This window comes from Crocodylus porosus, unplaced genomic scaffold (genome assembly GCF_001723895.1).
Source record: "Crocodylus porosus isolate Cpor-Errol unplaced genomic scaffold, CroPor_comp1, whole genome shotgun sequence".
Taxonomy (NCBI): domain Eukaryota; kingdom Metazoa; phylum Chordata; order Crocodylia; family Crocodylidae; genus Crocodylus; species Crocodylus porosus.
Genome location: NW_017728950.1, coordinates 42,862,629 through 42,879,878, shown reverse-complemented (window position 1 = coordinate 42,879,878; position 17,250 = coordinate 42,862,629). Strand labels below are relative to the sequence as shown.

Below are 17,250 nucleotides of genomic sequence, written 5' to 3'. Positions count from 1 at the left end.
TTAGTGCATTATCAAAAGATGTACCAATATTTCTTTAATGTGTAGTAAAGTTCCACAAACCTAGGTGACTTGTTCTGTGTAACAGACTATGGAAGAGGAGAAGTTTTAAATGTGTGTGTGTACCTTAGTTGCAGGCATGGTATACATAATAGTTTTCAAAAGAGTAAACATCTTGTAAACCACCAACTATGTAGATATGATCTGTAACTTAGAGAGCATGCAACTTGATTTTTCCATCTTATGGATATGCGGCAGGAGAAACAGTAGAGGGGATGTAGTGAAAGGATGAGAAGTACAGCATGAACGCTGTGTTAGTTAATCATTCTTGGTCTGTCAGGGGGGTTCAGTTAAATCCTTTTTTTTCTTTTTCTTTTTAACAGTTGCTGTTGCTGAAGCCTGGCAAGAATTAGTCACGGAGGGCACTTTTACACATGCTCCAGGGAGGGGGAAGGGGGCACTTTAATTAGAGCACCTCCAAGAGCCACTCTAATTACTTAAAGCACCTATAGCATCTCATATGTCAACATCCTTGTGCTTCAAAATGATGGAGGGTGTGCTTTTATTAAAGCTCATTGAACAAGTTTTAGTTAAAGTGCCCCTCACCGCCATTTTGAAGCATGAGGATGCTGATGCACAAGATGTAGAGGCTGCTGGAGCGTGTTAATTAGCACACTCCAGCAGACTCGACATGTACACATGCCATAATTACAGTGTGCCAGAGCAGCCTCTACATTTACAGGCACCTGGGTAAGTTTGAATGAAAGAGGTGGTATTTTTAAGCAGATTTTTAAGAACAATTTTATTCTTAGAATTGTAAGTATTACCTAGACACCTGTATGCTGGCATTTTCCATAGTGAGTATCTGCTCAAAGAACTAACCTGTGTTCTGGATTTTCACAAAAATGATGGTTTTTGGAACCTGTTATAAGCTACCTACTTATGTCATAAATATCTTGTTTCTCATGAATATCTAGTTCTGATGTGAAGGCAAGATTTCTTACCTGAAATGTAATCTCCAAAAACGCAACTCAACAGAGAAAACTAAAGCCTTGTTGTTCCAGTAACTTGTATTGTCCCACTGGTTTGCCATCAATGGGTGCTAAACATAATTTGGACACTTTGCTAAAACAGGCCACTAGATATTCTAGTGCAAACGTCCTTAAATGTTATCCCTGTTCAACCAATTCCTTATGCATGTACTTTGATAAATTGCCACCTATAACAGTGCTATTAGCTGAAGTGGAAGCCATTTGATTGCAGGGAAAAAAGAGCTTTATAGCATTTCTGTGGAAAAACATAAGATTTGGAAATCTGGAGATCCAGATTCCTGGTTTAGCAGTCAGAATTCTTTGTCACGTGTATTTTTTTTCTATGTTAAGAAGTTACACCCTCTTGGATGAAACCCTTTTTTGTCACTTGGGAAAATGTGTAAGTGGATAGCTGGCTTCCTTTTTTTGTTAGCTTTGCCAGTGACCTTTTATTGTAGTCTGCTGGCAAGATTGAAAAATTGGCGCAGACAAGTTGAATATCGCCTTTCATTTTGTGATCTGGCAGGACTCCTAAATTGTTAGGAAATGATATTTGACAGTTTGTGTTATTAATTGGAGAACAATCTAAGCATATTATGACTGACTTCAATCTAATGCCCCGTATCAATTGACTCTTGTCATACTCCAAGGAGGTATCGCTTTTTTTATGCTATCACTGAAGGCTCAGGAAATGTCATCATTGTAGGCACGTAGAAAGCAAAGCTAACAAGGCTTATTTTTAAAAAGTCTCTCTCTCTGGACTGTTATTCACATAATGAAATAATACCAAAGAGTGCATTTAGTGAAAAGAAATTGTTGGCAGACGTAACTTGGCTCTATTAAACTTGGATTATTCCTGCTATGTCTTAGCCAGTTTTGGCTTACGTGTTCTTTAACTGGGAATAGTGCCATTATGATGGAACATTGAGGAAAGGTAAAAATACTTCCTGCTTTGGACTTTATATCCATTGAATGGATTTAATTTTCCAAACTTTGTTATTTTTAACTGCTTCCTGATGCATTTGTTGGAACACAGCATAAAGACTCATAAGATCATAAAGTAGGGCTAAAAGGAACTTAATGAAGTCCTGTAGTCCAACTTCCTGACCAGAGCAAGATCATCCCTGACTAAACCATCCCAGGGAAATACCTAACTTCCTCTTGAAAAGCTCCAAGACTGCTACGCAGCCTGCTGCTCATCTGTATCTGGGTTTAGCCCCATTGCAGAGGGGATGGGGATCAGTGGCAAGGGTAAGATCAAGCAGCTGTTCACTCCGAATGTAAAGACTTGTAGCCCATTCTGGCAAAAGATTGTTGACCCCTGGCATAGGCCTATTCAGTGAATTTTTGTTAGGATTAAAGTTGTTTTTGGTGTCTGTCTTTTTTTGCTATTAGCTTTCAATTTCTTTTGAAGGAAAACTCTTGAATAATATGGAAGAATAATCTTTTTTTGAGAATTTCTTGGATGACTGTTATCTTTAGAAACTGTTAATGGGACTGAGGTCACAGACTGCCCTTAGTTAAAAAAAACAAAAAACCTTCTTTCAAAGTTGCTGCCCTAGAACTGTGGTTGCAAATAGACATGGTCATTGTGTTCCCATGAAAACATTTATGGTGGCACAAAAGTCATGTGAACAGAAATTGTAGCTCTTTGTTATGCCACAAATACTAAACCATAATTAGTTATGTGACCCCTGAGCACTTAAATGTTTTTTCCAACTATTTAAGTTGGTAAAATAAATATTTCAGATTTACCCAAAGAACCTTATTTGCCTATGTCCTTAGACCAACATGGCTACAACCTACAGCCCAGACCATACCTAGTCATAAGTTTGTACCACCTTCTCGCAGATGATGTCTATTTGTGTATGGTAAGAGAGTATAGGCAGACACTCCCAGGGTTTCAAGGGCCCAATCCAATCCTGCACAGCATCCTAACTCATGTCTCATAAAAAGACAAGACCAGGTATGTGATATGACTTAGTGTTGGGGTTTAGACGGAATTAGTATTCAGTTAAGGGAAAAATAGTGTTATCTTCATTTGTTCAGTAGTAAAACACTAGAAAGTAGTACATTCTGTAAATATTGATGCTATATGGCTCAGATTCATTTGTGTTGAGCAGCACAACACACACAAGCAGTGCCAGGAGTGGGTGGGTGTGTGCATAGTACTCTTTTGACAGCTGCCAAGTGGTGACAGGGGGTCTCTCTGCATATTCCTAGGCTCCACGCATTCCTGTGCAGTCAGGGGCAGCTCCTCCCCTACTGCTATCCCCAAGTCCTGGCTGCGCTGCTAGGCCAGGGGCAGGCAAAGATCTAGCTGGTAGTGGAATCAGTTTCCCAACAGTCCTGCCTGTTTGGCTGGGGCCAGTTTCCATGGAGACCCCAGCAGCAGCCGCACTGTGATAGCATGGGGCCGGGGTTTCTGTGGAGACTGGCTTCAGCAGTGTTGGCAAGGTGTGCAGCAAGGCAGGGAGCTGCTCTGGGGCCAGGCTGTGATCTTGCAGTGGTGACAGCATGGTCCAAAGCCAGGGCAAAGCCGTGATCCCCTGCCCAGAACATGCAGGCTGAAGATTGTGCCTCTACTGTGGCTCCAGACCATGCTGTTATGGCTGCAAGATCCCAGCTCTGCCGCATACCCTGCCAGCACTGCTAGGGCCGGTCTCCATGGAAACCCCGGCCTCAGCCACACAGGCAGAGGCTGCTAGGAAATGAAGTCTGGCCACCAGCCGGATCTGCCATTTTGCCCACCCCTGTGCTAGGCGGTGGCCAAAGGCAAGTCTCAGGTCCGGGGGCTGGAGGAGGATGCTGAGGGCTGTGTGTATGTGCCTTGTGTGTATATATATGCTGTGCAGTGTTGGGGTGGGGGGAAATGGATGGTGTTGCCTCTAGAGAGTTGACAGGCAGGGAGCAGGCTTGTCAGGTCCTATATATGCTGTGCAGTGTTGGGGTGGGGGGAAATGGATGGTGTTGCCTCTAGAGAGTTGACAGGCAGGGAGCAGGCTTGTCAGGTCCTAGCCACTCCCCTGCTCGCCAGCCTTCCCATGGCAACTCCGAGCTGTGCATGTTACTTAGGGCATTACCCCTGAACATGCCACTGCCCCGAGCATATGCTAACTTAACAATGACCAATAACAAAGGTTAGCAGGTGCTAATTGTAATGGTTAAGTGTACCTTTGGATATTAACTATTTCTGGACCCTTATCTATAGCAACAGTGTAATATCTTTCAAGATTTCCTCAATAAATTGAGGCACAAATAAATACTTGGTTGTTTGGTGACTATGCAGGAATGAAATGGGCCTTACAGCATGTGACCTAAGTTTTATTAATACTAATACAGCACATTATTCAAAGCTAATAATATCCATGTCAAATTGGGACAGGTCATCTCTGTGCCTATTATTCTTTACTTCACATTGGGTACAAGAAACCCTGTAGTGTACACATCTATGTAATAACGTTCCTCAAAAGGCAGATACTTTATTATCCTTGTCAGTTATCAAAAATGACAAATTTATGTCATTTATTGAAAACTTTGCTGCCTTTTCACCCAACTGATGTTTGCCTTACTCAAATGTCTATCACTTTTTGGAAATCCTCCCAGTGTCTTGGCCTGAATAGTACTTGGGGCATTGAATTCCAGTGACAGTAATGTATTTTATAGAGTGTTTTATTTCTCAGTTTAAAAATTGTTCCTTTTAAGTATAATTGAGTAGAGCTTTCTTATATTGTGTGAGGAGTTTTAGAGGAATGCTACTTGGTTTTCCTTTTTCTGTACACCATTCTTTGCTTTATATACTCCTGTCTGTCCTAATTCCTCTTCTCTAGTAGGCAGCTGTAATCTTTCCATGTGGAAGTCTTTCCATGCTTATTGTAACTTCTGTCAGAGTCCTTCTTTCCTTGTGACCAGGAACTTAATATAGTAAGTGGTATGAGCCAAAATACGTTTTGTTTTAATTTTATTGTATTTATTTATTTTCTGATCCCTGAATGATTATATAGATTTAAGGCCAAACGAATTAACCAGTTATGTAGTCTGCAGTAGACCATATGTATGCCATCAGCCCTAGAGGTTCACTCTGTTACCCCTGCTATGGTAACTGAGAACCTGGCAATATGTAAGTGCAGTTACAATTGTTTCTTCTAAAGTGTAACCTAACATTTCTGAGCACTTAACTTTGCCATCATGCTGTCCATTCATTTAGCCCAGGAGTCAGCAAACTGTGGCCCACAGGTCAGATCTGGCCCATCCATAGCAGGTCAGCAGTCTCTAGCCACAGCAATAGGAGGTGTTCCCCAGGTTCTGTTGCCCGCTACATTGTTTTATTCTCTCTGCTTCAGCATGGGGTGGGGAGCATCCCGAGGTCCTGACACCTTTCTTTTTCTATCCACCCCCCTTCACAACATCTGCTGATTTGCCAGGGAATGCAGGGGTGCAGCCTGAAGCAGGGGTGGGTCATAAGCAGTGGTGCACAGCACCAAAAGTTTTAGATTACTTTTGACAAATCTAAATAATTCCATCACTGTCAGGCTTTCCCATTTCCATGTCTTTCAGTTTGTTCCACTTTCATGTTTTACACACAGTGTGGAGTCAATTAAATGTAAATTGCCTCTGCTCTTCTCTTTCTTGGAGAGAAACTTTTAATGAAGCATTCTAGAAAATATTTTGCTTTATCTCTGTCAAGTCTGATGTAATTTAATTGTGTCAGCGTCATAAGCTTTTCCCCCTCCCCACTTCTCCCTACCCCTTCCTTGTTTTTTGTTTTTTTCCCCAGCAGCTATATTGTTCAATCATGTAGCAAGTCCAGATGCAGTTGTTGGCACACTTCCCTGCATATTTGACAATTGTTTCTGTCTGCTGGCAGGTGTTTGAAAATAACATTTAATTTCTATTTTACCTTGTTTATTGTAGAGTGCGTTAGCAGAGCACTAGCTAAGTGGATTATGATGAATTCCTGCCGCACACATAAGCAGCACATGGCTCCTGCTGGTTTTACCAACCCTCATTAATTTTTTCTTTTTCTGTTTCTACAGGCTGCTTTGTATCGACTCAGCGGGGACTGGAATCCTTTACACATTGACCCAAGTTATGCTGCTCTTGGAGGTGAGCTGTGAGGAATGCCATTTTTACTGAAGATAGGATGGAAAATGTTAGGAGTTATTGTAATCAGTGGTGTTGTATATTAAGTTTGTTATTTTATTTGCATGTCTGGGGGTGTTAAAAAGTAAGACTCCATTTTTGACTCCTTATCCCTCTTATGCTTAATTATAAGTATCATCTTTGTAGGTTAAAATAATGTACTGTGCTGGTTTGGGGATTATTTTGTTTTCTTGTGTGTGTATTTTTTGTTTGTTTGTTTTTGTTTCATTTTGAAGTACTGCGGCCTTTGGCTAGATCAGTGAATCTCAAGTGAGATGGGTGTTGTAGCACTCGGGGATGTCTTTAGAGTCTTTCCGCGGTGCCTCACAATGTTAGCATTGTTATGTGTGCAACTGTATTTCACATAATATTCCCAGAGGTTTCAGGTGGGAATTCATAGCATTAGAGATGTTCTGACCTGTTTATAGTCCTTTTTTGAGTTCGTTTCAGCAAAATAAATTGCTCTATTACTTTTCTCGAGTCAAAAAGCAAGTAAAAACTAAGAACTGGCATTTTCCAAGGGGTGCCTTGAGTCTAATGAGAGGGGCCTTGAGTTTAAAAAGGTTGAGAGCTACTGGGCTAAACTAATTACATCTCCCTCCCTGGAAGAAAACTGCCACCCTCATTTATCTTATTGGAGACTATTCTAGCACTTGTTTCCCTCTGCCCAACCTCCGCTGAAAGATGGTAATTTGTAATTTACTGTTATAATCCAGTGAATTGATGCAAGTCCCTTTTGAAGTTCATCATTCCTGCTACGTAAAAATTGGTAGAGAAGATGCGTTAGAAATTGCTTAGTTTCTGTACCATGACAAATGGACTAAAGATACCTAGACTGAATCTTCGTGAATATTAACATCCTCCCTGTAGTAATACTAAACCCTCTTCCCCATCCTGTTCCTTATATAAACCTTCCCCAGACTACCTTCAGTACCTGCCTGTAATCTCAACATGTTGAAAAAACAGAAATGAAAGCTAACTCTTTATAGCTCTGGATAAATTGATATTACTTAACAAATATTTGCAATTAAATGTCACTGCAGCCTGTGAGAGAGGCCATTTTGCACAAGGCCATTTAATTACAGAGTTTGTGTTACAGGATGAGTATTTTTAGTCAACTCAAACAATTCTAATCAGACTGGCTTTGTGGAGAAGAATTGGGTTTTTTTTTCCTGAGTAGAAGTCTTTGTTTATTAAGACCCAGATGTGAAGAAAACCTCCTTAAATAAGAAAAGGAGTAGCAATTTCTACATCTTTGCTACCACATGCTGACATCTGTGCATATTGAAAATCCAGAAATTAGTAGGTAATGTCATCTTTTCTGAATGGACCCCAAAGAACAGCCGCACAACATAGTGAGTCCTTGCCCCGTGTATAATAAATGTCATGTTTACTTAAATATAAGATGAGGTTTTCTATCCCAGTTGGCATGGGGGGAAAAAAAGCTCCTCACATACAAGGAATTTCACTAAATACACTGTCTACCATTAAATTGCAATGGAAAGCAGCATGTGCTCAGCAATGAAAACTAACGATGTAGTTGATTAAATGCAACCAATGCCGAACATGAGTATAAAACACATGGCCCACATAGTTTCTCATCAACATGTCTGCCCAATCACAAGAATAGGTTAATATAGCCCATCTGAGTAAGATATAATTGTATCTATCAAGCACTGTCCCTCTCACCACTGACTGTTTTTCAAGTCATGGTGAGCCCCCAACATTGTGTATGGTTTACCCAGGATCCCTCTGTCAGCCCCTCTCAGCCTGTTGTGTATGATTAGCGTGGCCCCGCCCTCTGTGAGGAGAAACTGGACCAGGTTGCCCTGTGCCTCATCTGTATATACATTTTTTGAACATTCCAGCACTTACAACAAGAACACCCAATTCCAATCAAAATAGTTTGTCATATAAGTAGGTGCCAAAGTGCTGCTCAAAAGTGTGGTTTTGATGAACCTGTTCTAAAACTTGCAGCCATTTTAAAAAAAAAAGGTAACATTCATCTATTCTGGTTAAAATAAGTGTGTGGGTACTAGATGCAAATTGCTACAGCCATTTTTAATTTTAAGGTTATTGTTTTCCAATTTGCTCCTCACTTCCATGTGCTCAGGGAGAGCAGGGTCTGGTGGTAAGGCCAAGGGAGGTGCTGCCAGGGGAAAAAGTCTGGAAGAAGCAGAGAACCCCCAGATTTATTTTCTTTGCTGCCGCAGTGGGAAGGGAGTAAATTCAAGGCAAACCTCCAATAATTAGATTTTTTCCTTGAAAAATTATAACCAATTTATATATTTTCCATATATAGAATCTAATAATTGTGGGGGTGGTTCCTGTAATCAGGATTGTCTTTTATTTGAGTAAGTAAAATGCATACTTAAGCAAGCAAGAAAATCAGTGGAAAAAATCAGGTGGGTTTTTTGGGGGTGTTTGTTTTCATAATGAATTTTCTTTGGACAAGGTTATGCCCTTTCTTCTGTGTGCATTATAAAAGACTGTTTACTTTCACAAATGTGCAGAGGAAATAGAAGTAACAACTTCTTTGGGCAAAATTATAATAAAGAGATTCAGCTTCAAGGCTGAACAACATGGAAAATCTGACAAAGTTACAAGTGGCTCTAAAAAAAGGTGTTTTATATTGAGAACTGCTAGGCAGCCTTACTACTAGTCCTGCTTTAATAGTCATGCATACACACCTGCATATACACATTTTCAAACAAGCATATAGTTTGTGATAGTCTCACTGCTTTTTAAATCTGTCATCTCTTCAGAATAGAGATCACGTCTACCTGTGTCTCTTAACATAATGCATGCCACAGGGGATTCCCAACCTTGATTGGGATTGAGTCCCTGTATTGCTATAATATAATTATTAAGTGATGAAAAAGGCTGTCTTGGTGAAATCATTTCCAGCTTCCAGTGCATGAATCCAATTGAAACTTTATGCTCCAACAGCTTTTTCTTTTTAGATTAAATGCACAGTTCTTAAGCAAAAGGCAAACTTGGATACAAAGTCCAAAACATTGTGTTGTTTTTCTTTTCTGTCTGTCTGTTTGTAGGATTTCAGAAGCCCATATTGCATGGACTGTGTTCTTTTGGGTTTGCTACCAGACATGTTTTGAAGCACTTTGCAAATAATGATGTCACTAAATTCAAGGCGGTTAAGGTCTGTAGGTTTGTCATTTGTCATTGATTTTCATTACAACCTTTCAGTGTATATGTTGCTTCTTATTACTTACATTTCTGTAGGGTGGAAAAGGACCATTAGTTTCTTCCTACAAATGCATATCGTAGTAAAGCGCTGCCGCGTACCCTGTAATCAGTGTCCACACACTTAACAATGGTGGTGGGCATTCAAGCAACCTCACCGCCATTCTTAAGCACAGGGACACTGATACAGGAGATGCAGGAGGCTGCTGGAGCATGGCAGTTGCTTAATCCAGTCTGTTCCAATGCACTGAAATTGCAGCATGTCGGAGCAGCCTCCGCCCTCGTGTATGGGCGTCCCTACTCCCACTGTCTGCCCAAGTCAGGATCATCCTTATCCAACCCATCCTATAAAACACATTGTCTAACCTCTTAGCAAAACTACGCAGTTAACCCTGACACAGCACCTCATTTGCCATATACTCAATGCCTGATATATTTTAATGGCTGTTTCTTTTTATAAATATTGCTTGTTAATTTGCATTGATGAAGATATGCTTTCTGTACAGGCATTTGTTTGGGGTTTTGTCCTACTTCAGTAAATTTTATGTTCTAAACTGGTTATCCAGTTAGAAGCAGTGGTATTGGTCTAACATTTTTATTTGAAAATAAAGGAAATCTGAATCTTTTTCTTATTTTAGGTCCGTTTTGCAAAACCAGTCAGTCCAGGACAAACTCTTCAGACAGAGATGTGGAAGGACGGAAACAGAATTCACTTTCAGACCAAGGTCAGAACATCGAGATTCATGCTGTGGGTTTTAGTGACAGATCTGTTACAAAATCTTTTTTTCTATGGAAAAAACTACTTCTGTAAGTACAATATTGAAAAAAGAATGTGTCCTATTCACTTTTCATTTCGCCAGTTGAAGCTCTTTTGCTGTTACTGAGATTCTATCTGTAGATATTGAAAATACCATTATGTCTACAGAATTATATCTAGCTCATGTGGGGACTGGGGAGGGGGAGAGTTATAGCACTAGAAATCCAGTTTAAGTGTGCATTGTTAAACAGAACTTTTGAGGTTATTACATTCTTTTCAATGGTGGAAAAAAATATGAAAACTCTCATTGGCTTTTTTTCATTGTCTCTTAGATCTTATCAACAAACAAACTTTTTACTTGGTTCTTAAATGGGAGCAAACCCTCTTTTGGCCATGCTTTGGTTTACCTTTAAACCTGATATTAAGACTTTGTTTACACAGGGAAACTTGCACTAGGTCAGCATTAGTACGTTTAAACTAATACGTTTGTCTGTGTGAGGGGGAAGAGACTTTTTGTTGCAACTGCTTCGTAGTAGCTGTCATGCAGTAGCTTTGTACAGACTAACATCAGACTTTACTACAAGTTGTTGCTTTCTCAGGAAAGGGATTTTCTTCAGATTATGCTCTCCTGCTTTTGTGCCTTTTATCAGGCTTTTCACATTGTGCAATTGTTCCCATGGTGCATTGTAGGCTACTTAGCAGAAGTCGTCTTATATTCAAGGGTCAAACTCAAGCTCCCATGATTCTGCCAACCATTCCCTGATCCGCCTGTTCTTAGATAAGGGAGAACTTTTTAAAAGTTACTAGGCCAGTGTGGACAAAACAATTTTCCATGTTGGTAATTACAAATGCATGGAAGCTTATGCAGATTAATTTCTCCTGTCACCATTGAATGTATGCAGCTTCTCAAGACAGCCACATCTAAATGAGGATTAAGATGAAGAGGACAATTATGACAAGACTGAGCAGCTGCTTCTAAAAGGATTTTTGGATCAGTTTCTGTTAATGCCATTTTATAGGATTTTGAACCAAGCATTGTAAGGTGGGGAAGGATTGGGCTGCAGAGCTAAGGTGACCAGCAGTAGCTGCAGAATTTTAGGGCAGGGGGGAGGGGGGAAACCTACCCAACTGGTTTTTTTTTAAGAAATTGAAATGGCTGAATGAGTTTTTACCCCAGAGCAGTAACAGCCACACAGTAACATAAGAGTTCCCTTGTTTGTTCAGGTGTCTAGTCTTTGATATGACTGAGCTAGATTGCTTAATGTTTAGTAGGTAACCAGTTTGATGAATGCAGATTCACTGTTCTGACCATTGTAGTGAATGCCTACAGTGACATAAAAGTGCTGTCACCACATGCTGAGTCTGCAGGAGAATTTTTTCTTATTGTCTCTGCACACACAAATTTCTCATTCTTATTTGCCCCTATGCCAGGCCTTGAAGCCCATAAATGGTGTGGAACACTTTTTTCAATTGTGCGCCAAGACCTGATTACTAGGGCTGTGTGAAATGCCTGTATTTTGTTTCAGTTTCAGACTCAGCTTTTCGACAGGACAGCAATTCATTTTGGCGTTTGAAATCGCTGTTTCAGCCAAAACTGTTTCAAGTTTGGCACAGTTTTGGTGTTTTGGTCATAGGTTATAGTGGGGAATGACTAAAATGCCTATAACTTTGTCATTTCTTGCCTGATTCTGATGAAAATTGCAGGAATGGTAGCCCCATCAGAGGGCATGAAGCCTGCCAAGTGTCAAGGAGATAGGTGCAGGGGTTTCTGGGAAACTTGACCTCAAGGTGCTGACAAGCAAAACTTGTGTTGTGTGTGTGTGTGTTAAGGCAGATTGGGCTGAAAACCGCAGGCATGGTAGCCCCTGCTGAGGCCATGAAGTCTGCCAAAGTTCAAGGAGATGGGTGGAGGGATTTCTAGGAAACTTCACTTTGTCATGGAGTAGGTTCCCTAGAGATGGCTGTAATACCCCTAGAGCCCTGTGACCGTGCCAGCTCCACCCTGCAGGCACCTTCTCTTCTTGCCCGCCACCATGTTTTATCGGAAAAAATAATAGATAGGGAGGCTGCTCTTAAGCTTCAGCTCAGTCATGATTGTAATGGACCCAACTAAACCCTGTAGGTTCTTGGACCCCTTGCTGGAACCTGCTCTAAGCAGGTACCTCAAGGGGACACCCTAAGCCTTACAGACTATATGCATGGCTCCAGCCATCCCTTAGCGTGCCCCATGCCTCACAGATAGTATATTGATATTGTACCTACAATGAGGTCTCAGTGTCACTGTACCTTCTATTGTCACTGGGCTCTCTCTGCCCTGTCACTCCACCCTCACTGGCATTGGAGCCTCTACATGACACGGTAGTGTGCCCCAATGAGGCCGCCTCCTCCTCTACAGCCTCAGCTTGGTCTACCACTTTAAATAACAACAAGTAAGCAGCACAGAATCACTCGCATCTCAGGCAGCCAAACTGTCACACAGCCTTTCTTTCCTTTCCTGCAGGAGCTGCTTCTCCAGCAGCTGCCAGAGAAATCTCCTGCCAGCCCCAGCCATAGGGCTTAGATGTGCCCAGGGCCTGCCTCCTTCTGGTCAGCTGACCAGGGACAAGTGCTAGGGATGTAGGTTGTAGGATATGGCAGACAAGGTTCTTTGGGTCAATCTGATATCTTTTAGTAGGCCAACTTAATAGTTGGAGAAATATATCTTAGAAGGCTTTCGGGTTGAGAACACTTCATCAAACTGAGGAAGCACCTGCAGTTGGTGTATGTGCTCTTCCTGCATGAAAGGGATAGTAAAGAAACCAGAGGCTGGCATGCAATGTAGCCAAGAAAGCCAGTCAGTGAAAATGGAAATGGTGGAATCAGGGGGTGAGGGACAGGCTGGGATGGTGCGGGGGAAGGGGGATGTAGCAGTACAGGTAGAAGTGGAGAGGTACCTGGTGAGGTTTTATTTCTCAAATTGCCTTGCTTGATGTTTGACAGAGACATGGGACAGGGATCTGGGATGTGCGGAGTGGGCTGTGGTTCATGTGGCTATGGGGTCACCATGTTGAGCCTGCTGGGGATAAAACTCTGAGGGTGGGGGAAGCAGAACTTGAAAAGCTTGTTCACCTGCATTCACTACAGAGGGTGGTGTCTAGCTTTTAGGAACAAAAAATAAATGCCGGGGGTATATTATACTAGTATCTTAAAGGTAAACATGAATATACTAGTCTACAGTGTAATGCTGTTGAAAGCACTCAGGTTGTCAAGGACTGAATCTTGCTTATAGTGGAGGTCTAGGGCCTGGTTATCCAGATAAGTCTCAGTGTAGTCTGTCAGACTGCTGGCTTCTGGCTTTCAGGTGCAGCTTTTTCCACATGTACTGTCAGTCCTGCTTTCCTCCTGTGTTATCAGTGTCAGAGGGAGCATGCAGATTAGTGCTGTGTCCCATGTTGTCATAATATGTCCAAGTGGTTTACATATGGTTTTGGAGGTCTAGATGATGTCTTTTGCTTTCTGGTAAGTCATCTCCATTTCTTTGTTAGATGAAGCTGTATTGCATCCTGGTTGTGACTCCATTCAGTCTCTCATTCATAATAGCCTACAAAAAATCTATTTTAATGTTTGAATTCCATGGCTTCTTGAACTCTCGCCTCTCCTAAAGGGATGAGGAGAGATCCAGAACCTCCTGCATGGCTTCAGTTGGGTGGACAATGAGGCATGGTTAAAAAAATATCTGAGGTCCCCTCCTGATCATTTATATTACATCCAACGGCCCTTTTGACTCCCCAGCTAGAGTGAGATGAATGGGGACAACTTACATTATGAATCCAGAGTTGCTCTTGAACTTACAGTTCTGGAACAATAGTAAGATGCCTTAACTGTGCCCCAGCAAAGCATGATAGTACAAGACAGGAATATGGCAACAGCTTTGTGAACTCCGTTGGTATAGAAGCACAAATTGATCAAATCTGACTGCATGCCAACTTCTAAATTGGGAAATGACGTCTGGTCAGCTTGCCTTCTGAGCAGGAAAATGATCACTGGTCTGGCAGAATGCAGTTTCATGAGTATGTAGTAATTTACTGAGAGGTGAAAGTATTGCTACATCCAACAAGATTATAAACACTACAGTACTTTACCATTTACTTTGTACTAGGGCAAAATGTAGGGCAGAGTGACACTTTACAGACTAACTGGTTCAGAGAAGTATGAGTTTTTGCCACCAACAAATGGCTTCATCAGATTTTAAGGAAATTCGTGCTAAGGAATTACATTGCATGAACTGGGGTCTTTTCAGCTTGTAGTAACTTGATTTAGTCTGAAGTAAACAACCTTGTAGACAAGGACTAAAAGCTGGTTTAAACCAGAATAAATGTGTCCCCACAATTTTTTGCTCTGGTTTAACTAAATTGATTTAAAACAGCACCCTGGCTAAGTACAGACAGTCACAAAAAAACCCAAACCTGAGGCTGAATTGATTCAATCTTTGCAGGTTAGTCTAAACCAATAAGCAAGTGAACAGACAGTCACTTTTGATTTCATACCTGCAGTGGCCTAGGCCAGAAGCTTGGGGCGGGGGGAATGGGGAGTGGCAGTGCTAGAGCATGCCTTTATGCTTGACTGGAGCAAACAGCTTGGGGCAAGGCTAGCCCATCCACCCTGCCAGGGGACTGCGAGCTAACTTGAATATAGAGGGGATCTGGGATAGAAGTTGAATAAACTGATCTAACCTAAATCGGTTAAGTCTGGTACTATCTATCCAGGTTTATTTTAAGCTGCTTTTGGTAATTTTGAAAGCCGTTTATGTGCGTTCAACTTCTGTTGCGTTACACATTTGAACCGATTTCCGATCACTTATACAAATTTGTGTAACTTCTGTCCCTAGCCTCTAAGTTTAAACCACTGCAAACTGTGTGCACGGATGAGCTCCTTTTAAAAAAAAAAAAAAAAAAAAAAGCCACGCTTGACTGATAATGCATTGCTCTTTGGACAAAACTCTTGTTATTTTCTTGGTTTTTAAAAAAAAAAAAAAAAAAAAGACTTTCAGGTAGTATACCTTACTGTGAGTTCTCTGTCACTTTTAATAGTTTTTCCAAAAAAAAAAAAAAGTGTTCCTCTTTTTCAAAATATTGTTTCTTTTCTGCTTCATAAAAGACTTGCAAAAGCAGGGAAACTGAAATTACCTGTGCATAAAATAGCAAATACATATATGCATAAAGTAAATAAAGTGATAAATAGATTCCCTCTTTTCATTCACGTATAGTAACTTTAGCTATCACTTGTATCATCATTAAGTAAACTGTCAGACGTGTGACTTAAATTGATGCTGTCTTTGAAACAGAGGAGAAATAGCTTTCTGTATCCCCAAGAAGTAAAGCCTAAGGATTTGCTTTAAGAGAACTGTATACTTAAATAGCTTGTTAGGTAGCATTATAATATGCCTCTCTACTCTTTAAATACTTTATGTAATTAAAATATGCAGTCCTCCCTCCCATTCTTTAACCTACGTATAATATTTGATATAATTTTCAACACTTTATCAAGAAGTCCATGATCTTGGAGATTTAATCTCAGACTTACCTTGGTCTTTTTCCCCGTTCTTCTGTGGAGTTGTTGTATGCTCTTCATCCTCTGCCTCAGTTTTCCAACGTGTAAAATAGGAATATAGATACTTAGAGTCTTTATAACATGGGTTGAAATATAATATTGTGCTCTTGTATTGTGCTTTCTACAATATATCTTGTTGTCACAGAAAGTATGCACTAATTTAAATAATCATCTTATTTGGATATTTTCATGCAAAAAAGCATATATAGTTGTTCAGTTCTCAGACAGTTTACAAGCAGCATGTGCTAATTTACTTCAAGCCTGCTTTTTCTTTGTTTTTTCTACTTGTTAGAACCTTTCATATTCTGTGATTTTGATTCGTGATTTAAAGCACTAATTGCTCTAGTGCTGTGAAATATAGCTGTTTTACTCTTTATTACTCTTCTTACTAAATAGCCACTGAATGTTGTTATGTCTGTATTTTTAAACAGGTGAAAGAAACTGGACAAGTTGCCATTTCAGGAGCATATGTGGATCTAATATCAGCCTTCAATAAACCTTCAACTCAGAGGGCCATGAAGGTAAGGAAGAAGAGACTTGAATAGATCAACTTGAAGGCATCATAACTGTCCTTTACCACTGAAAAAATATTAAAGAAGGATATATTACGTGATTTAGTGATATGAAGATAAGTTGTTTAACTTTTTTGGGTTCAAGGATCTGCTTGGGACAGTGTTTGAAGTACATGACTCAAGTGAGTGTCACTATATGTATTGTACAAAATAAAATACTAAGCAAGCATCGAGCAGGGCAGTAGGTGTGCAGGTCACAGCTAGTGAGCATCTGTGCAGCTGAGATTTAAATTTGGTGGTCCTGCCAGCAATAGTGCTTGTAATATAGTTTCTTTTGTCTGGGATAAAGACTTTTCAGAAGAAATAGGCTGTAAGCTTAGAAGAAATGGGTTGGATGAATGGGAAAAAGTGAGGAAAGAATTAGCTGAGGGACAAAACAGAGTGAAGAAAAAGACTACTATAACTATGCAAAAAAAAAAAAAGTCTTAACTTTAAAGAGAGAAGATTTGGAGCCCCTTAAGTAAGTAACTTCTACCAAAAGGGGGGGATCTCAGTACATATGCCTAAGGTGAGGGGTTTGCTTCTTGGTATCTAAAGGGTATGCAGGAGGCAAGTGGTCTGTGAAGCGGACTTGGGGGGTAGAAAGCAGGATCTTTGGGGGGTTGTCGGGGTGTGGGAGGGTTTGGTGGGATCGGCGGGGCTTGGGAGAACGGGGGGGGAATCTCTCCCCTATTCATTGGGACCAGGGGCTATTTTAGCCTGCCAGCAAACCTACCCCCCACATTTTACCTGCCCCATCCCTCACCCCAACTTACTTTTACAGTTCCTGGTGCCAGTGAACACTGGTAAAACTGGCACTGAGTGGCTTAAGAGAGAGAGGAGCTGGCTAGTCCATGAGGGTGGGAGGGTGCTGCCTATCTGGGGAAGGGATTGGGGGGGGCGGGGCTAAAAATAACCTGATGTGGGGAGAGGCATTTGGGAAAGTGCATCCTTGGGGCTGGGGCCAGCAGCTGTGCTT

General features: G+C 40.9%; 1 protein-coding gene across 1 annotated transcript in view; it reads left to right on the top strand.

The window, feature by feature from the left end:
- Nucleotides 1-17,250, top strand: part of HSD17B4 (hydroxysteroid 17-beta dehydrogenase 4) — a 108,061-nt gene that overhangs the window by 62,953 nt on the left and 27,858 nt on the right. The window contains exons 18-21 of the mRNA XM_019554992.1: nt 6,065-6,134; nt 9,224-9,330; nt 10,013-10,099; nt 16,152-16,241. Of these exons, the coding sequence (XP_019410537.1) occupies nt 6,065-6,134; nt 9,224-9,330; nt 10,013-10,099; nt 16,152-16,241 (354 nt within the window). The remainder of the gene's footprint in view (nt 1-6,064; nt 6,135-9,223; nt 9,331-10,012; nt 10,100-16,151; nt 16,242-17,250) is intronic.